The sequence below is a fragment of the Danio aesculapii genome, chromosome 11 (genome assembly GCF_903798145.1).
Source record: "Danio aesculapii chromosome 11, fDanAes4.1, whole genome shotgun sequence".
NCBI classification, from domain to species: Eukaryota; Metazoa; Chordata; class Actinopteri; order Cypriniformes; family Danionidae; genus Danio; species Danio aesculapii.
The window spans coordinates 9,569,757-9,592,534 of record NC_079445.1 but is presented as its reverse complement, the minus strand read 5'-3'; the positions used below and the strand labels follow the sequence as shown (position 1 = coordinate 9,592,534).

At 35.3% G+C, this 22,778-nt stretch overlaps 1 protein-coding gene across 1 annotated transcript; it reads right to left on the bottom strand.

The window, feature by feature from the left end:
• Positions 1 to 6,155: 6,155 nt before the first annotated feature.
• On the bottom strand, positions 6,156 to 20,340 carry LOC130237532 (serine/threonine-protein kinase NIM1). The gene is made up of 4 exons (XM_056468509.1): positions 20,319 to 20,340; positions 13,183 to 13,473; positions 8,606 to 8,874; positions 6,156 to 7,494 (listed from the first exon to the last, which is right to left on the bottom strand). The coding sequence occupies exons 1-4, from the start codon at positions 20,338 to 20,340 to the stop codon at positions 6,742 to 6,744; spliced, it is 1,335 nt and encodes a 444-aa protein (XP_056324484.1). The 3' UTR covers positions 6,156 to 6,741.
• Positions 20,341 to 22,778: the final 2,438 nt, after the last annotated feature.

The following is a 22,778-nucleotide window of genomic DNA, read 5'->3' as shown; positions in this document are numbered from 1 at the left end:
GAATTTGCCCCATAGATCAGCTCATTTGTCCTGTTTTGAGTGCTATGCCATCATAAATTGTGGAAATAACCCATCGAAGGCTTTGAGGCCACACAGAATCTGACAAAAGTAATCTTTCAGTACTGCCCTATACTGTATTGTTGTTAAATACAGAAAACATTTTACAAGTAACTTTTATTCTCACCGTATGAACCCCCTGACTACGGGCTTGAAATTCATGCCAATTAGCCATTAAAAAGAATTTACGTGAGATACTGTAGCATTGGTCAAATAGGTCACAAAAATTAAAATATAATTTTTTATGATTGTTGGATGTTAGTATCAGTGTATTAGTTTTAAGGATATCTAGCTAATGTGCTTCAAAACAGTGACAAAATTAGCATTTAGAAAATATAAAATTGATATACACATCTAAAGCTTGCACTTTATCACTTCCACCTAAATGGATGAACGATTTTTTTTCATGTCACCTCATACTTCAGTTTTTTCATAAAATCTTGACCAAGCAATGCTCTCTAGTGTCTGACATGCCCCGCCTCCTTCAAGTCGATGTGATAAAAATGAAACGCTATAAGCTGTTTCTTCAAAAGGGGAGGAGCTACTCTTTGTCCCAGCCTCTCTTCATGTTTCAATTCAGCTTACGTCAAACATCGAATAAAAAAAAAAAATTGACCTTCCAAAGCACTTCACGGGACTTTAAAGATGGCTCCCTCAGTCAGCTAGGAGGTGGAACTGCAGGAAACTGCATACACATGTAGGTTGTATCTCAATTGGAAATCAAAGACAATTTCTCTCACATTATTGCGAAACATACAGGTAGCATTTAGTGTCAAAATATATTAGTGATAGTGTGATCTTCACTAGTCAGTGATTGCACATTTTGATGCCGAAGCATGCATGAACTAGTCTGGAATGAGGGGGCTGAATAGAGTATTGCAAAATCCATATCAGTTTGCAAAAGTGACAATCACTTTGAAGAAACCATGAACTCTACAAGCACAAACTAGTAGCGTTGTGAAATTGGGGATTGACATGGGGAAGAAAAGAAACAGTTCGTACTGAGGACAGTAAATCTCTGCTTTGCTTTGCAGGATTTGAAAGGATGTTTACTTAGGGGTCTTTTTTTGCTGCTATATGAGACATGATTATGTAAGGCGGTCTAAACTTTGTGTCCTTAACAATACTAGGAAGAACTTCAAAAATACAGTAGGTCGGCATTTTTGTGGCTATGTCAATATAATGGTTGGCTTGAAAAATCGCAATTAATCCATCCCCAAAATAGTTTACATTGGATATATTATTGAGAAATAAACTTCGGTAACTGGACCACCATTTTGGAATAACAGCATTGTCCTAAAGCACACTGAATCACTGTAGTGTACATACTTACGAATCATTTTGTTTGCTTTCATGACTTATCACAGAGCAAGATGTGCTGCATGGGTTACATAATAAAATAAACATCTCCCTGATTTAACTTTTTGATCAGCTGTTGCTCAATGAGATGAATGAGAACTCATGTTGAAGAACACGTTGTGACATAATAGAGATCATGTACACAGGCAAATGTAACTTCTTTTATTAAAGCTTAAAAACTCCATATGCACAGAATAATTAAAAATACAACAGAATAAAATAAAACGAAATTTGCATAATGCCCTTTAAAGTATTTGTTTAACTTTAGACTATGGCAATTTTCCACAGCTTTTCATTATTATAATGCACTGGGATGTTTTATTTTTATTAATTTATTCATTTATTAATTCTCAACTGTGAGTTTCTACATTCCTAAATTACAATAACATATAATAAAACTGCATTGTCCATTACATTCTCCATTACAGTAATGAGAAAATGTATTTAGCTGTCAAGACAATATACAAAAATACAATATCTGTCATTTGGGTAAAATAGTCTGTACAACATACTTGCTGTGTAAACCAAGAAAAGCTGGTAAACGGATAGTCCATTCTGTCATTTACTCTCCTTTGACTTGTTACAAACCAGCCTGATAGCTTATTTGTTCTGCTGAAACGAGAAGATTGAAACACGGTAGCCTAAACATTGACATCTATAGCATTCGTTTTTCTATGTAAGTCAAGGGTGAGTAAATGATTTTTGGGTGAACTATTTCTTTAATGACTCACATGCAATGATTGACGATAAATAGATAATTAAATGTCATCATGCTGCAAATTATGCAGATTTTATTTCATTGTCATACCAATTGAGATATGTAATGTAATGTTTAGCAATGAGAAATATATGCGTGAACATGACTTACAAACTTGAAGGCATTTGTGTGTGACTACAAAACACTATTACGCCTATATTTAGAGCATCTTGGCAGATTTCCTTCATTCCAGATATACTTCTTTCCCATATCGGGGAAAATAAAGATGATTAATGCTAGAATACCATATAATCGCTGATACCACAAGCTTTTCCTAAAGCATATCGCTAATTAGGATTAACAGCTGATCTGCGATTAATCATTTGCGTCATACTGTACATTCAGTGTAAACACTGCACGAGATTAGCAAATAATTGCTTAGCAGCATTTCAGCTTATTTAATGGAAACATGCGGCGGAAGTCCGTCAAATGAAGCATCAAATCTAACGTGCTGTGGTCAGCTACATGTGAACTTTGTTACAAAAGGCCAGAACAGCCCGTTTAATACAAACATTTACTGTGTACAACACTTAGCCTGAAGCTGTGGCTTACACTCAAACAAACAACATTTCAAACCATTCACTGATACAAAAATGTATCAAATGTTTAGTCTAACAGTAAAGTGTTGGCCACGTTTCCGTATTTCACTTGGCAAAAGTAAATGACCACTTATAAACTGACTGATACAGAAACATCTTATCTTAAAATTATGTGCATATGATAGATAAGTCCGCCCCTGATGATAGTAACATGAAAACGACTGTCATATTTCTTAGTTCCTCTGAAAGGGCCGCCCTCAAGAGGCTCTGATTGGTAAGCTAACATAATTCACAGATTAGCTCCACATCACAAGAAAGCGTCTCTGTTGTAACATTACAGCGCCTCTGGCCACGCCCCTTCGCTGTGCAGGGTGTAGTGCGTAACCTGAAGGGTTTATGACACCATTAACCTGGATGTATTTTTTGTAGTCCCCAAACTTCGTTCACTGTAGGCTTTGCTAAGCTAATTCTGTAAAAGCCAATGTCTCCCTTTGCATTGAACTTTAAGTGTATGACGTTCAGAGATGTTGTTTATGTTCACACAGCTACATTACACATCAACTAAAGTTTAGAATATGATATCGTAGTGGACCACCCCTTTAACAATAAAGTACAGTGTTTTCAGACATCCATATTAATTTTACGAATGTCTTTTTTACTACAGAAGAGTTAAGTAATCAGATTTTGGTGGAATAACCCAGATTTTCTATCACAACACTTAAAAACATTTGCCATTCTGACATTGTCTGAAAAAAGAAGAATGGAACAAAACTCTAAATGACAATACATGTGACCACAAAACCAGTCATAAGGGACAATTGACCCAGCAGGCACAGGACATCAACATAAGGTTGTACACCAACATCGTGGGATGTTGCATTTTGATTGGAAATTAAAATCGGGATGACGTGAGAACCCAACCTCAGGCCTACGTCAATATTCTACGTCAGACAGACATTGAATATTGGTTACTTTCCAATGCGACATAAAAACAACAAAATGTCAACGTCTAATGATGTTACATCATTGCTTGACGTTGTGTGGACGTTACAATATGACGTCTATCAGACGTTGGATTTTGGTTGCCATACCTGACGAATAAAGGCTCGTACACACTGGGACGCTTTTCGTTTGCGTTTAACGTCAGCGTTTTATGAGACGTTTTTCCGGATTCAAAGTTGGATTTTGGTCACTTTCCAACACAACCTAAAATCAACCAAATATCAACGTTATTTCACGTCGTTATTGTACGTCAAAATAACATCTTTTGACATAGTGTGTCTACTGGGGAGATTCATGCATTACATAAAAGCTGAATACATAATATTGTATGATTTGATATTACAGAATAATATATGGTTGAGATAAGGTGCAGATCAAAATACTAAGAAAACTGCCTTGAAAGCCATCTAAATGAAGTTTGTAGCCATCCACATTACGAATAAAAAATTCAGTTTTTATATATTCATAGAAAAAATGTACAAAATATCTTCATGGAACATGATTATTTAATATTCTAATGATTTCAGGCATACTCCACTACTTCTGCTACTTCCACAAATATAACCGTGCAACATCAGACTGGTTGTGTGCTCCAGGGTCACATATTAGTTTGAAATTCGTCAGAAAATTTGTCAGACCTTTAAAAAATAAAGCTAATATTTACATTTACTCAAATGTATAGCCAATAAATTCTGCATTTCCAAAGAAACTAACTATTTGGTTTAGTAGTGAGTGAATTTTTCATTTTGAAAAATTAAGTGGTCTCTTAATTTCTTTGCATAGGGGGTCGGTGTGTATGTATCAGTGAGGTCTGAAAGTTTGTGAGCTTTTTGACAAAAAGTTTAAAACATGAAAAGATATTTCACATGTAAAAGCTTAAGGATTAAAGTCTTTACACCTTTTGACCCCAAAAAAACCAGCTGAGCTATTCATTTTGATTTGCTTCAAAGAACATTTGCCATTCATCATGTGGATTAGGCTACACGGGTTGCTGTATATGTTTTTGATTAGCTGAAAAGAGGTGGCTTAAAAGGTTAATTCCCTTAATGTATCAAGCTACACTGGCAGCACATAGTGATTCACCCAATAAGGAACTAGCTTTCAACAGTAATGGTAACAGTCATTACTCAGGATTAGATTACAAATCAGATTGTTCATGCTGTATGTTTTTTATTTCTTACAAAAAAAAAAAAAGTCATAAGACCTAATCCTGTGAATCTTCTGTTTTATCTTGCTAATCATTCATTTTGAAAAATGGGCTGCAATGGTGGTGTGGTTTCTATGAATAACTTGAGCAACCACTGGCAGCGCTTCGCAATAATTCTCTAAAAATAAAGTCATTTATTTTGCAAGTCGGGCTACTCTAGTCATGCTGTATGCTTTTGCGTAATTAAAAGCAACCTGCTCAGTCATTCGACACCTGTCACAATGTATGCTTTTGATTTGCTCATAATTTGTTGGTTCATTTATTGATTGGTAGGTTAATTGGTTGGTTGGTTGATTTGTTGGTTGGTAGGTTTGTTGGTTGGTTGTTTGATTGATTGATTGACTGATTGATTAGTAGGTTGATTAGTTGGTTGGTAGGTTTGTTGGTTGATTAATTGATTGGTTAGTTGGTTGAGTAGTTGGTTGGTAGATTTGTTGGTTGATTGATTGATTGATTGATTGATTGATTGATTGATTGATTGATTGATTGATTGATTGATTGATTGATTGATTGATTGATTGATTGATTGGTTGGTAGGTTGATTAGTCGGTTGGTAGGTTGATTGGTTGGTTGATTGATTGATTGATTGGTAGGCTTGTTGTTTGTTTGTTTGTTTGTTTGTTTGTTTGTTTGTTTGTTTGATTGATTGATTGATTGATTGATTGGTTGATTGGTAGGTTGATTAGTTGGTTGTTAGGTTTGCTGGTTGATTGATTGATTGACTGATTGATTGGTTAGTAGGTTGATTAGTTGGTTGGTATGTTTGCTGGTTGATTGAGTGATTAATTGACTGATTGGTTGGTTGATTAGTTGGTTGGTAGGTTTGTTTGTTTGTTTGTTTGTTTGTTTGTTTGATTGATTAAGTTGATTGATTAAGTTGATTATTTGTTCGATTAGCTGGTTAGTAGGTTTGTTGGTTGATTGATTAATTGGTTGGTAGGTTGATTAGTTGGTTGGTATGTTTGTTGGTTGATTGATTAATTGATTGGATGGTTGGTTGATTGACTCACAATTCATTAATTTTTGCAATCAGGAACCATGTGTTTTTAATTGTAAAAATTACTGTTGTAAATTACTTTTGTAAATTTGGCTGCACAGGTCTAAATGTGTCGTTTTTTTTTCTGTATGTTGTTGATTTGCTAAAAATGAGACTTTTAATTATCTGAAATAGCTTTGAAATCACATTTGAAAACACTAGTAAAGGTCACCTTTTAAATTGGTATTTTATAAAATAGTACCTAATGTATCTTGTGATCATTGCTTGATGGTGAACATGTGATTAAAGTGTTAGTTCCTCCAAAAATTACAATTCTGTTATTAATTACTCACTCTCGTCATTCCAACCCCCTGAGACCTTTATTAAGATATTTTAGATGAAATTCGAGAACTCTCCACAGTCAGAAACAGTCCAGAGACTATCAGAGTCCAGAAAATAAAACAAAAACATTATCAAAACATTCCATGAGACTTACTTTTAGAGTTTTTGGCACACATAAGTGTTTTTGGAGGTTCATATGATCACATTTAAACCACTGAAGTTGCATGGAATGTTTTTGGTTCCTTGTCTTGACTGAATATATCAGAACCATTGTTATTTACGAAGGATAAGGGAGCTCTCAAATTTCATCCTAAATATCTTAATTTGTGCTTTGAAGTTGAATGAAGGTCTCAAGGCATTGAAACGACACGAGGGAGAGTAATTAATAACAGAAATGTAAATTAAACTGACCCTTAAAATGAAAAAAAAAATTATATGCATTTCAATTCACCACTTCCTGAAATGTGGCCTCAAACACATTATCTGTTTCAAAATAAGGTCTTCACAGGACATTACACACTGCGGAAGGATTGTGTTTTGCCGTTGGGCTGTTGGCCCAGTATTTCTTGCTACCAAAATCCTCTGGGTAGAGACCTGAATATCCCACCGCCTCCACGGATCTCCTCTTCTGGATGCGGTGCAGTAGGATACGGTAGGCTCCTGTGATTGGGCTGCGGCAGTCAGTGCAGGTGTTATTCTGTAGATGTGTCCCACTTAAACCCAGCTCACTCAGGGCTGACTTTACCTCCAGCTCCTCCACACACAGGCTCTTAACAGGGTCAGCCAGATAGCCGGGCGTCCCGCTGAATGTGGGGTAGGGTTTGGGGTATTCGATGCACTGCATCCAGGAGCAAATCATCAGCTGTGACAGTGTGCTGCGGTCCACAGGTACAGGTCTCAGCATCCCCTTGATGGCCAGCTGGCAGGAGTCCGGGACATAGGGCGGTATGCTGTATGCCCCCTGCAGGATGCAACGCTTCAGTCGGCCTAAGTTGTCGGCGAAGAAAGGCATGGTGGCGGTTACCATGAAGTACAGGAGGACGCCCAGCGCCCAGACATCCACATAACGGCCCACGTAGCTTTTGTCCCTGAACAGCTCAGGAGCTGCATATGGAGGGGAACCACAAAACGTGGTGAGAGTTTCGCTGGGGTCACTGAACACGCTAAAACCAAAGTCGCCCACTTTGATGCAGTAGCATGTGGTGTAAAAAATATTTTCAGCTTTCAGGTCACGGTGGATGATGTTGATTTCATGCTGAAAACACAGGATGAAATAAGAGTTTAGACTCGATTGCAATGTGTAGTAAATAAAATATGATGTAATATGAAAACGTGTACATTGTAGCACATGTAAAGAATCCATCAAAAAATAGATCATGTCCTGTCAGAAAATTACCAGTATTTTTTCTGTTAAAAATGAACCTTGATTAACAAATGCTTTTTGGTTAGTTGGTTGATTGATTGATTGAATAAATCATTGATTGATTGATTGATTGATTGAAGTAGTTGGTTGATTGATTATATACGGTATATACAGAAAATGAACAGGTATTTTTCTGACAGAAGATGATTTTTCTTTTGCTTGTATATGTGCATGTAAACATTTCAAATGCTTCAAACTGACCACTGACAAATAAAAAATATATATAATCTCAATCTCAAACAATTTACAGTAGTTGAACAGTCTCAATTAATAACAATATTTGTTAATTAAAACTGTATTAAAACACTTTTCTATTTTAATATATGATAAATGTGATATATTCCTGTGAAACAAAATCTGAATTTTCTGAATATTGCTTTTAATTTTTAATTAATAATAATAAATAAATAATTTTATTAAGCTCATTAGGTGCTCAAGAACAGTTTCTATTATATCTGTTAAAAACAGCTGTGCCTTATATACCTTTAGTGTCACTTTTGATCAAGTAAATGCAATCATGTTGCATAAAATAATGTCTTTAAAAAATTAAATCAGTAAGATAAAATGAAAATGTCTCCGGCCAATAATGGTTTTTAAAAAAATCTAGATCTGCCTCTTACCAATTATATTGTCATTGTGTAATATAGAATTAGTGTCACAGAAATATTCAAACTGAACTGAACCCATAATTTAAACTGTCATTTGTGTCTGTAGCAACACACACGTGCGGGGATGATTTTCAAAACACCTTTAACAGAAGAAAGAAACTCAGACAAGCTTTGAACAAGAGTACTGTAATTTTTATAGTTGAACTATCCCTATAACATTTCAGATTAGGGCTTTGTTCAAATTCCTAACTTCCTAACTTGTCTTTACAAGCACCAATTAATGAAAAGCGGAACCCTTGGCAGGTCAGAGAAGGACGAGGCCCTAATGTTCTTACCATGTATTTAATGGCTGAGACGATCTGGGCAAAGATGAGTTTGCTCTCCAGGTCTGACAGGCGTCCTCTGGTGGTGATGCGTGAGAACAGATCTCCTCCGCTGCCGTACTCCATAGCGAGGTACACATGCTTACCCGTCTCAAGAACCTCGTACAGACGAACGATGTTTGGATGAGAGAGTTTTTCCATACACATGATCTCTGAGGCAAATAAATTCTGCGACTTCTTGTCGAGACGTGCCTTGTTAAGAATTTTGACTGCAACACGCTCTGTGTGAGAGACAACGAGATTGTGAGCTTTCTGTTGTAAATATTGTTGTTGATCAAAATGTATGTTTGAATACAATCCTTATTAAAATATGTTCATTACATTACCTGATTAGGCCTTTTCAAAATACAGTGTAAAAATATCTGTCAATTAGCAGTTTCTGTATTTATTTATGCTTTTGAATTGGATTATGGGATCTCCATCTTTCTTCCAACAACTTTTAACCTTGAAAAGTTTAAAAAAGTGACTTTCATTAACATTTTTAATATTTTAAAGTGATTTATTGACTGGGTTGTTGTTATATATTTCCCTACAAATACGTTGTAATAAACTACCTGTGTATTTTCTATTATTTTACAGACTTATTTGCTTAGATATTACTTCTTATACATTATATTATTTCAAACTACTAAAATGGCAATAAAAGTCACTTTGTTAAATTGTAGAGTTTAATTTCACACATCAAAAGTCAGAGATCAACATCCCGTAATGCAATTCACAATCGTAAATAAATAGAAAATCAAAATACGAAATTGTTTACAGTGTAGGTTAAAGCACTCAATCACTGAACATCTTGGGCATATAAACATTCAATGAAGATGTATTAAAAATGACTCATTAGTGTTTCAAACAAAGTGCGTTTGAAATGACTTGGGGGTGTTTAAATACTGACAGAATGTTCATGCCGTGTTGAACTACTCATTTAAGTATGTAAGCGTAGACTATACTGTATCATGTTTGATATATGATATCTCTATATTATATCATCATGATCAACACATTAGTCTTCTACAGTACATGCCTTCTGATGTCTGATTGGTAGTTTTAAAGATATATAAATATATTTTGTACAATTTGTGACCGATTGTGAGCAAAACAAACTTATGGTGCAATATCCAAAGATGTTATGGGTCTATTTGTTTTTCAAATCAAAAACCATTATAATATCAAGTAAATATTATCTGCCATGAAGACATTTTGAGAATTTCCTTCCGTAATATCAAAACTCAATTTTGATTAGTAATGTGCATTGCTAAGCACTTAATTTAGATAACTTTAAAGGTGCACAGTGTGTGACCTCTGTCTGTGTCTGCAGGGGTCTGTCAGAGGTGTTTTCACCAGCTAAATGTGCTGAATCAGCCCTTGTCTGGCTGTAGAATCTGAGAAATGATATGCTGTAATCTGGTTGTTGTTTGTATTTGTTTTGTGTCTCTACGTGTGCGATGAGTATTGGCCTACAAACTGTACAAAGTGATTAGTTGACTATTTTAGAAAGAGTTGAAAATGAAGTGAACTTAACAGTTCTAAGTTACAATTGGTTTACTTAAAAATAAAGTAAGTAAAGTCAACTTGTTGCATTTAAGGCAGTGGGTTTATTCACTTTAAGTAACCAATCACTTTTTACAGTGCAGTATAAAAATGTATAGGACAAAAAGTCAAGACAACAAATATTTTTCTGTTGCTTTATCATATTTTAACTTTATTTTAAACTTATCTGTCAATTTATCAGGTCTGAACTACATTTCTATAAGTTATACAAAGTTTAACTTCATATTTTTTAGTCATTTTGATTGATGTAAGTTGAGATGACTAGAAAAGTTAAGTTGATTCAGCTAAATAATTTAAGGCAGCATCAATTCTTTTACAGTGTAAGTGCAAGAATAACTTATTGTTAGTAATATTTCAATATGAAAACAAAGTAAGTTTGGTTTACTTGATTGTCCATAGATAACTTAGTAAAATGATCTTCAAATATGATGCATCCTCCTTCAGTATAAATTCTCGGTAACACTTTTCAATATAACGTCCCATTAGTTAATGTTAGTTATTGTATTTAACATGAACAATACATTTATTACAGCATTTATTCATCTTTGTTAGTTAATGAAAATAGTCATTCATAGATAGATCATAACTCATAAAACATTAACTAATGTTAAAAAGCACAACTTTGGATTTTAATAATGCATTAGTAAATGCTGAACTATGATTAATAAATGCTGCAAGTATTGTTCACTCTTTCATGTTAGGGTTAGGTTAATACATTAACTAATGAAACCCTATTGTAAAATGAGAGAATCCTGCTATCATAAAATAAAGCCATGAAAGTATTTCGTATACTGAATGCAATACTCAACACAAAGCACATATGCAACTTTTATAAACAAGCGGTTTCATTTTTTTAATAGATATTTCTGTGTATTGTTTCATTTTTCAGGCTTTATAGTCATATTAAAGGTCTTTTTAAAATATGTGGTAAAATGCTTGCGAGGTCTCCCCGCAGGGCTGTTTCTTTAACAAGCATCTCAACTTAGGCACCAAAAATATTCGAGTGATTCACAGAGGGGGTGCCGTAAATCTGAGGAGATTACATGAGCGGATCAACTCGTGGCCACCAACATGAACAGACCCTGTTAAAGTGTGCCGCCTGCTGTCGGGGGCTGCAAATTGACTGAACACAGCAATCAACACAACCAAAAAGAAGATTATGAGAATCTTATTTCTCCATATGAGGATGTCAAAGATAAAAGTATGTCAAAAATAAGAAGATTCTCAAAAAACAATGAAAAAAATGCTTTTTAAAAAATGAAAAACTGCTTTTATTCTAGCCGAAATAAAACAAATAAGACTTTCTCCAGAGGAAATAATATTATCAGACATACTGTGAAAATTTGGGAAATATTTAAAAAAGAAAAAGAAATTCAAAAGGGGGCTAATAATTCTGACTTCAACTGTTTATATATCTTTCAATTTTGACATTAACTTTGACAACACATTTTTTTTCACAAATTAAATTAATATTTTAATGTTTAAAAACTTGTATTTTATTCATTAAACATCGTTAAATTTAAACTTTTACAGATTTTAAAATCTAACTTTTTTGTACCGTGCACACACACACAAACACACACGCACACACACACTGCTAATTAAAAATAAAGATAATAATAAAATTCACAAAAATGATATTCGGCTTTCGGGTGAAATTTCAGGATGCACCTAAAATTCACTATTACTTTTATATGTTAATTTAATTTGATCTTCTCTTATCGAGTGTTCAGTGTTTCAGTACTGTTTGCATAACTTGCTGTTTTCTAATAGGGTGCTTAACGGCAAAATTCACAATCAGTTACACTGATGTTTGATCTGTGAATCGACCAATACATTTGCTGACTTCATTAAAATAGTTATTTAAATAGTCCTCTTCATCATACTGTTCACATTTTGATGTCATGAAACCAAGACAATAACGAACAGCATGTGCCTAGTTTCATCTTCATGGATAACAATGCTCCTGCTAACCTATAGCTCATCGAGGTTGCATCATTAGGGAAAGGTTGCTGAAGGCTGGGGTGGCTAAAATGGAGTGGCCTGCACCTTCTCCAGACCTGAATCCCATAGAAAACTTAAGAGCTCAGCTGAGTTTCCATATTCACAAAATGGAATGCCTCAGCAGATATTAAGTCGACTTGTAAACAGCATAAGATGTAGTTATCAACACTCTCAGAAATAAAGGACTGTCTCTGGGGCAGTAACTTTTCAAAAGGTATATTTGTGTTCCTAACAGGTGCTTAAAGCTACATATTAATAGCTAAAAAGTACAAAAGTACCTGTAAGGTTCAAAAGTGTACCTTTGGAAAACGTATTACCACCCCAGTGACAGATTGTGTATGTTTATTTCTGTGAAGTTCTTAAATGCGCTATACTTTCATGATATTATATCACTGTAGCATGAACTTTTCACACACACACATGCACATTTTGTTAGAAATATTTATAGGCTTTATATGTTGTTTCTATGTTGGTTATATAACTCCTGTTTTCATTTATAGTGCTTCATTTTCACATTGACATTTAATATCTCATTCAAATACAGTATGAACAGCAGCAAAACAAATTTTTCAGCTATTTCTACATTTAACATAAGTTGTACCCAATAACCATGTATACTTAACTTTTTAAGAGTATAGTTTGTATGTGTATGTGTGTATGTACGTATGCATGCTTGTGTGTGTACATATATAAATTATTAAACATACATAAAACTGTAAATTATAAAACAATAAATATTCTTTGAGGTGTGAACGCAAAGGAAAATGGCTTCATAAATCAGAAAAATGATAAACTGTAATTGGAATAAAATTGAAAATGTGTCATTTGAAATTTCAATATAAATAAAATATATAGTTTGCTGAGAATTGTTTTATTTGATTTATAATATTTCTATTCAGACATTTTGGCATGACTGTCAAAATAAATTTTGTGGGGTTATTAACTAACACACTGAAACTGACTTCTGATTTTCTTACCTTTGGTCAACTCATGAACAGCAAGTTTGACCTGGGAGAAATTTCCAGTCCCTATTTCTCCTCTGAGATCATAGAAACCTATCCTGCGGCCCAGAATGATGTCATTGATGACCCGTTCGTTGTGGGACATGTCATACAGCACCCTTTCGAAGACTGTCTGCTTTGCTCGTTGTTCGGGTGTGAGAACTGGAGGCTTTCGTGCTTCTGCCTCTTTCTGAGCGGGTTGTGCTGCTGCCTCATTTTTTCCTTTCTTTGCGTGCCGCTTTGCCCAGATATTTAGTGTTTTGGTACCTTAGATAGGACAGAAAAAATAAGATGGAAATTACCAGTAAAGTCAAATTATTTCGGTTAATAAAAAAGTAATGTAATAAAGGTGGTGAACACTGTTTTTGGGTCAGTGTGTCAATGGAAACTGAAAATTGTTTATGGAATAACATGCATTATTCCCATACCCTAATTCATTCATTCATTTTCCTTTGGCTTAGTCCCTTTATTTATCAGAAGTCACCACAGCGGAATGAACCACCAACTTATCCAGCATATGTTTTACACAGCAGATGCCCTTCCAGCTGAAACCCAGTAATGGGAAACACCCATAGACACTCATTCACACATATATACTAGGCCGATTTAGTTTATTCAATTCACCTATAGCGCATGTCTTTGGACTGTGGGGGAAACCAGAGCACCCGGAGGAAACCTATGTGAACAAGGGGAGAACATGCAAACTCCACAAAAAATTGTCAGCTGACACAGCCGGGACTCGAATCAGTGACCTTCTTGCTGTGCGGTGACAGTGCTAACCACTTAGCCACCATGTCGCCCATACCCGAATTCATTTAAAAAAAAATTATGAATTAATAATATAGTTCACCCAAAAATTAGAATTACCCTATAATTTATCATTCTCTGTATATATGACTTTCTTATGTCAGACAAACACTCTAAAGTCTGTAAAGTTTTACATTTTATCCTCGCTCTTCCATGTTATATAATGGTCATTAGTGGCTTTTGTTTTGAAACTTCCAAAATGTGCATAAATCCATCATCAACAAACCCATACACCTCTATAGGACAGTTACAGAGGGTGTTTGGGGGGGGGGGGGGGTCCTTCACTTGATCCCCATGAAGGACTTCAAAACAAGATGTATGGGGGGTTCAGCTCTTTAATAGTAAGAAATAGCTTTCTCTGATCGATATCTTAAATATTAATAATTAAAAATGTATAATATAAATATACATTTGACCCCCCCATTACGGTTCATACCCTTCTGAATGCATACTTGCGCCAATCAATGCTAAGAAAAATATGATTCAACAGTCTGAAACTGGCAGTTCTAGAGCACCGAAAGACATCTTAAGTATTCACAAAACAAGTTTCTTGTAAAATAGGTGTTTATATCTGAATGTAGCCTAAAAAATTGAAAATTAGATACATAATTTGTATAGTTTGACTGACGGTAACCTTTAAAATAGTCACTAAACATCCATGAACACTGAAAATGTATACATTTTATTAATAAATTAGATACAATTTAAATACATTCATGAATGCATATGGATGTTTTTTCAGTACTAGATTGCAGCTGGAAGGGCATTTGCTGTGTAAAACATATGCTGGATAAGTTGCAGGTTCATTCTGTTGTGGCGACCCCAGATGAATAAAGGGACTAAGCTAAAGAAAAATGAATGAATGATAAATTAATTCAAAATTTGATTTACTGAGGCATGTATTACCAAATATATTAACCATTTTTTAATATTACTACTAAAAAAGTTGACCCCCCCCCCCCCCTCTAGAAATCTAGAATATTTCTGTTAAAAAACACATTGATTTGCTACATAAGACATGCATTTTAACTCCCTGATGGCATATAGGTTAGACTGAAAATGAATTTAAACATGTTTAGAAATTTCAAAATAAAAGCCACTATCCGAGCTAGAATAAAAATTTTTAACTCTGTAAACGTCTGACAGAAGAAAGTCAGATACACAGATGGCTTGAGGTTGAGAAAATTATTGGGGAACTTTCTTTTCACCACTTTTTACAGTGTGATGTTAGATTTATTTAATTACAGCAGCATTCCTGTAAACCTCTGGTGTCTCGTTTATAAATGTGGTGTACGAAAAAAAACAGTGTGTACTCTACCTCCCACGCAAAAGTTGTAAGCGCAAATTTAGGTAAACATTCATTCATTCATTTTCTTTTCGGCTTAGTCCCTTTATCAATCCAGGGTCATAGAGATAGATAGTATTATACAGTACAATAGAGTTTTCTAACTGGTGAATGACATGATCTAGTGCAGGGGCCAAAAATATGTGGCTCTCCAGCTGTCTCCCCTCACTAATATTACAAAGTAAAAAAATTATAGCTGTCACTAGAAATCAGATTTCTATTGAAAATACAATTACAATTACCCTTATTTTTATTTATTTATTTTTTTTACAGCAAAATGAAAAAGAACTCAGTTTACAATAAAAGGTTGCTCCAACCAATGCACATGTGGCGCTGTGGTTTAACTTTAATCGTGACACCAATAAAGGGCAAGCAACTTTCATTTCTATGGTAACTTCACCCATGTAAATTCAAACAACATTCATCAGTGGCGATGGCAAAAAGAAAAAATCTTTAAATTGTCCTTTCTTAATACATTGTGATGCGTCATATTTGCTTTATTTATAAATAAATAAAGGTTTTGTTATATGCACCCCCCCCCCCAAATGGCTCTTTAAAAAAACGCATTTAATAAAAAAAAATCTGAAATTGCTCTTTGCTGAAAAAAGGTTCCCGACCCCAGATCTAGTGGGTCTCTGTCATCTTTATTGTGCACGCTAGTGATTTCAGGAGGGTGGCTTTGGACAGCAGAGGAGAGATTGTGTTTCAAAGATATTATGCTAACCGGTTAGCATTTAGGCAGATCACCTACTGCACCTTTAACTGAATCACTTTAAATCATCATACACTCAAAAAATGACTTTTGCTGCTACTTATTTAAAATTAGTTAAAAACAACACAACTTTATTATTATTTTTTGAGACAGCTTAATTCACTTAAATATGTAAAAACAATTAACAAGTTTATTGATTAAAACAATTAAAAACTTTATTGATTTGTGTTGGGACAACACAAAGGAATTGTGTGGAACCCAGCATTATTTACAGTGTATGAGCCAAAATAATTAAATAATAAATTATAGTTTATTCTGGTGTCTGTTTACTTTAAAGAAAGTTTCTATGCAAATTATATGAATCCGACCCACATATTTTGGATTTTCCCAGCAAAAACATCAAATAAAAGTCTTGTACAGAACAGTGCAAAAGTCTTAGGTCACCACCAGCTTTGGGAGGCTAAGACTTTTCCACAAATCTATCTATCTAAAAGGTATGGAGCAAGTGCAGGGTCATTGCTTTTAGGTGAACCATACCTTTAATATACAAACAGAAAATATGGGATATGTGTACACAATATTCAGAACAAAAATACTTCAAAAGGCTACTATCAAAAGCGTGTTTAATGTGACCTCTTTAGCACCAAGAAACAGCTCGAAATTTTCTGAAATTATGTGCTATTTAATATGAAGCATCTTTCAGCATTTCTAAGAGTTCTTCCTTAGATTTAGCATGTTCTATCTTTCATTTTCTTTCCAGGTGAATCTCATGCTGCCTATAATATTGCCTATACATACTGTATATAATATTCAGGTCTGGACTTTGTGGAGGTCATTTCATGACTGTCTTTGTATCATCAGCTGTTTTTCTCTCCAATTACGATTTCACTACGTTAGCAGTGTGTTAAAGGATTTTAATGTAATGGGAAATGTAAATCAAGTGTAAAAGTGATGGCCGTGTCAGTAAGACTGGGACACTTCCTTTCGGTGACCTTCTATATTGAAGGTTTACAGGTTTACAGAGGCTTAATCTTCCAAAGACAGGGTGAACCGGGATCATGACACTGGTGTAGGGAATCTGCTCGTAATAGTCTGGAGGATCGAACATCGAGTTTATGCCATGCAAAAGTCTTTATTAGGTCAGGCAATTCATCTTCATTGTTTTATTATTTAGTCGCCTTGTACAAATGTACTTAAACCTTTGTGTGGTTATAGAATTCTGCATATTCTGTTTGTCCTAAAATTACCAGCCTTCACTAAACCTCTAAAATAAAGCAGAAAATTTTTATTTTAACCCTCAAAAATAATTTTCATGAAGAAATAACCTTATAATTCATCACAAATTCTGTAAATGTTTATTCAATATTATATCAAAATTTAATTGCTCATTTTATTACTAAAGTAGTAGCTTAAATATTCTAATGCAAAAGGTACCTGCATAGGTGCAAAATGTTTTAATCAAGACAGAATTCATAAAAATAAAAACAAATTAAACTGATTCTTAGTGTGTGCGTGTAATGAGCGGTTTGTACTATAAAAGGTATAAAATACATTACACCTATGGAGAGTTCCTGTAAACCGCCAATACCAACATGTGTGTGTGTGTGTGTGTGTGTGTGTGTGTAATAAGCATTTATTACAGATTAAAATACACTCACCGGCCACTTTATTAGGTACACCATTTCAACTGCTCGTTAATGCAATTTATAATCAGCCAATCACATGACAGCAACTCAATGCATTTAGGCCATGTAGACATGGTCAAGACGATCTGCAGCAGTTCAAACTGAGCTTCAGAATAAGGAAGAAAGGTGATTTAAGTGACTTTGAACGTGGCATAGTTGTTGGTGCCAGACGGGCTGGTCTGAGTATTTCAGAAACTGCTGATCTACTGGGATTTTCACGCACAATCATCTCGGTCCAAAAAAAAGAAAATATCCAGTGAGCGGCAGTTCTGTGGGTGCAAATGTTTGTTGATGCCAGAGGTCAAAGGAGAATGGCCAGACTGTTTCCAGCTGATAGAAAGGCAACAGTAACTCAAATAACCACTCGTTACAACCGAGGTCTGCCGAAGAGTATCTCTGAACACACAACACGTCGAACGGATGGACTATAGCAACAGAAGACCACACCGGGTGCCATTCCTGTCAGCTAAGGACAGGAAACTGATGCTACAATTCACACACAGGCTCACCCAAATTGGAGAATTGAACTTTGGAAATACGTTGCCTGGTCTAATGAGTCTAGATTTCTGCTGCAGCATTCAGATGGTAGGGGCATAATTTGGCGTCAACAACATGAAAGCATGGATCCATCCTGCCTAGTATCAACGGTTCAGGCTGCTGGTGGTGGTGTAATGGTGTGGGAATATTTTCTTGGCACACTTTGGGTCCATTAGTACCAATTGAGCATCGTGTCAACGCCACAGCCTACCTGAGAATTGTTGCTGACAATGTACATCCCTTTATGACCACAGTGTACCCATCTTCTGATAGTTCCAGCAGGATAACGTGCCATGTCAAATCATCAGACTGGTTTCTTGAACATGACAATGAGTTCACTGTACTCAAATGGTCTCCACAGTCACCAATAGAGCCCCTCCACAAAATCCAATAGAGCACCTTTGGGATGTGGTGGAACGGGAGATTTGCATCATGGATGCAATGGTGTGATGCTATCATGTCAATATGGACCAAAATCTCTGAAGAATGTTTCCAGTAGCTTGTTGAATCTATGCCACGAAGGATTAAAGCAGTTCTGAAGGCAAAAGTGGGTCCAACTCGGTACAAGTAAGGTGAACCTAAAAAAATGGCCGATGAGTGTACATCAAGCCTATGGAGAGTCCCTGTAAACCACCAATACCAATGTTTGTGTGTGTGCGTGTAATATTTTTACAGTATAAAATACATTGGGCCTATAGAGAGTCCCTGCAAACCACCAATACCAACCTGTGTGTTTGTGTGTGTGTGCCTTGATTTCCTTACGCACATTGTGAGGACCAAAAATCCCCACAAGTCTAGCAATACCAATAAATTTGGACCTCATGGGGGCATTTGCTTGGTACACATGGGGAAAATGATTCATAAATTATAAAAAAGGTTGGTTTAGACATAGAGAATATACAGTTTGATAAAAAATTATACAAATCAATTTGTCTATGACAATTAATTCATTTTTCCTTCGGCTTAGTCTCTTTATTCATTAGGGGTCGCCACAGTGGAATGAACCACCAACTTATCCAGCATATGTTTTACAAAGCAGATGCCCTTCCAGCTGCAACCCAGTACCAGGAAATATCCATACACACTCATAAAGATAGTTATAAGATTCGTCTTTTCTGCTGCTAAAATGGTCCTTAGGTCAACAACAGACCTTAATTGACCTATTCAAATATTAGATGTATGAGATGTTAAATGTTAAAAATGAAATAAAATTAGAAGTGCATTACAGTATAAGCCTTTATCACCCGTCAAGAAAATCTTAACTGACTTAATTGACCCTTGAAACAGAATTGATCTGCTCACCAATTTCACGTGGCATGTTTAGAGTCGCATCTCTATAGATGTTCTTTTATAATCCTAATCCATGTCTGTCCTTTCTATTTTAGTTCAAATGTCCAGTATGTGTGCTCTGGAGGCAAGATCAGTCTGAATAGGAAAGTCTTTAAGCAGGGTGGATTAAGAGCCTCTCTAAGACCATGCATCACAGGTTGCAGAGTCGACACACTTCTAAAAATACACCGAATAGCCACTGAACTACTTTCAATATCAGTAATACTAAAATAGCAGGATGAAAGCAAATAAAGTAATGATTAAGAATAAATCAATGCTTTAAAAACAAATGCTACTACACTAAACTGATTACATTTCTATTGAATGTGATGTTAAATCTTGCACTACAGTAAATATGTATTATATTTGTTGGACTCTCTTATAAAAATCTTATACAAAGCAGTGTTCGCTGATCAGTACAACATTAAAAGCTGAAATAAAAGACGTTAAAACATTGCAGATCCATGAAACAATGATTATTATCTCAAGCACTACTACACATACACAGTTAACAGAGTAATAAAAAATCTTTCAATATATATCTTCCTGTTGTTATATTATTCATAATCCATGCAAACAGGTGTACTGCTGCTCATAAAACAGGTCTAACATGGTTAACTACTACAACAGCAGAGCTATAAAAGTTATTACTGTTTAGTTAATATGAATATAGTCTATTCAGTGAAGAAATCTTTACCAGGTAGCTGTGGATCCTTCATTCTGTTCTTCAGTCTGTATGCATGAATGAATGAAGAGCGCAGCGACTATCTCTCACTCGGCAGCCTTTAATCCTCCACCGATCACTAGCACTCAATCCAATTAGACGCATGTAATAATAATCAAGCTGCAACACACCTCAGTGAAGCTGCGCAAATGCTGCGTACGAACAGCGCACTTATAGTAACTACTACTGTGATGGTAGCAGATAGCTCTACTGCTGAGGTTGTGGATTAAAGTTTGTAATGTTGTAAATAATGTTCAGTTTCTAATCGTTTTACTTCTTTACACTTCAATGTATCATCAGCAGCCAAAGGTATTCATTTTGATTTGCTTGTACATATGTTTTTTGACTCTAAAATACTGGTAGGCGCTGATACTAAGAATCATGATGTAGGCTGAAAATCTGCAATGTTCTACTAAGAAAAATTCACATATTGGCACATTTATTGGTAAGTAAATTACCAGTGTCAATCACCAATACTAATGTGTGTATGTAATAAGCGTTTTTACTGTATAAAATTCATTACGCCTAAGGAGAGTCCCTGTAAACCACCAATACAAACACTTTAAAACACATTATGCCTATGAAGAGCGCATGTAAACCACCAAATGTGTGTGTGTGTGTGTGTGTGTGTGTGTGTGTGTGTAATAAGCATTTTTACTGTTTAAAACTAATTATTCCTCAGGGGAGTCTCTGTAAACCACCAATACCAACATATGCGTGTAATAAGCGATTTTTTTACTGTTTAAAACACATTATGAATATGGAAAGTCCCTGTAAACCACCAATACCAATGTGGGAATCTAAATTTATATTATCTATATATATATAACTGGTGAGACAGACCCTAAAATGGTTTCCTGAGCCCCGACTGTCTCCAAAGTAATGCAAATTCTCAGTTTCACAGCATGGCTGTGTCTATTGTTTTCTCTTTTCGGTCAACTGTCAGACGGGACTGGTCTCCAGAACATAATTCTGCACACTGTTTTCTGCCTTTGTCTTTGGGTGAAACTTTCAGGTCGAAGAAACCCCTTTTATGTGGTCAGTAGCTGGGCAGGTTTCTAATATGTTGTCATCCACTCTGCAGACTTACATGCTGAAGAGATCAGGCCTGAAAAGGCAGTTTACCCTGCCGACAACAACACTTCATTTGCATGCTTTGTTTTAGAATGTAAAAAAGTTTGTGCTTGCTGTACAGTCCAGAGTTTTCTTTCGATGACGCCACAGCCACACTGAGTTCTTCTTATTACAGGATTCTGCTTTGAAGACAACCGGAAGTTCTCCCTGGTTTTTTGAGCTCTTCTTTGAATTTCACAACAGTTTGGTGCCGTGAGCCAGACTAGAGAAATTCGCAACACCAACAAGTGTTTGTGTGTCTAACAAGCTTTTTTTACTGTTTAAAATACATTGCGCCTAAGGAGAGTCCCTATAAAACACCAATACCAACGTGTCTGTGTGTAATAAGGTTTTTTTTACTGTATAAAGCTACGTCTAAGGAGAGTTCCTACAAACAGCCAATACCAACATGTGTGTCTGTGTGTAACAGGGGCATAGCCAGACCCAATTTACTGGGGCACGTGCCCCAGTAAAAATTTCCAGTGCCCAAGTAAATGCTTTGAGATATGATTTACTTCATATGCAAAGAGTGGTAATTCCGAAATAAATGCGTTATGCTCTATGTGGAACCGAACTAACGCTGGTGAAAGCAGTGTAATCAAAAAGCAAACTGACGCATCTCCGCATGTGCGCAGATAATCGGCGCATCTCGCACGCACTGCTCTTCTGCCGGTGCGAGTCCCGGTAGTTAACATGCGCGCCAAAAAAGCAGGCTACTTGCTGTTCACGCGCCGCTCATGCGTTGTAAAACCGGCGTAACAGCCTTAAACTACAGTTTAAACAATATGATGGTGATCTTACTTAAACTACGCATGCCTCTTGATATATATTTTTTGTATGAAGCAATAAGGAGGGATGACGAGTCAGGGAGGTAAGACTGAATAAACAACGTGAATTCTCTGCCATGTGTCACGTCTAAGACAACAGATAATTCTATAAAACATATTTTTTTGTATTTTATTGTATTGTCTATAGAATTTCAGTCAAATTAAATTTTTATGCAAAAAAAATGTTTTAAATTATCTTAGCATCACTCCAGTTGTGTCTTAACAGTGTTTTCCAGTTACATTTAAGATTATTTAGAATAATAATTGTATAATAACAAGAATACTTTTATTTATAATAAATATTTATTTAAAAAATATATATAATAATAATGAGCTTTATGTCTAGCAACGCCCCTGGTGTGTAAGCAGCTTTTTCTACTGTTTAAAACACATTATGAATATGGAGAGTACCTGTAAACCACCAATACCAACGTGTGTGTGTAATAAGCATTTTTTTACTGTTTAAAATTCCTTACGCCTATGGAGAGTCCCT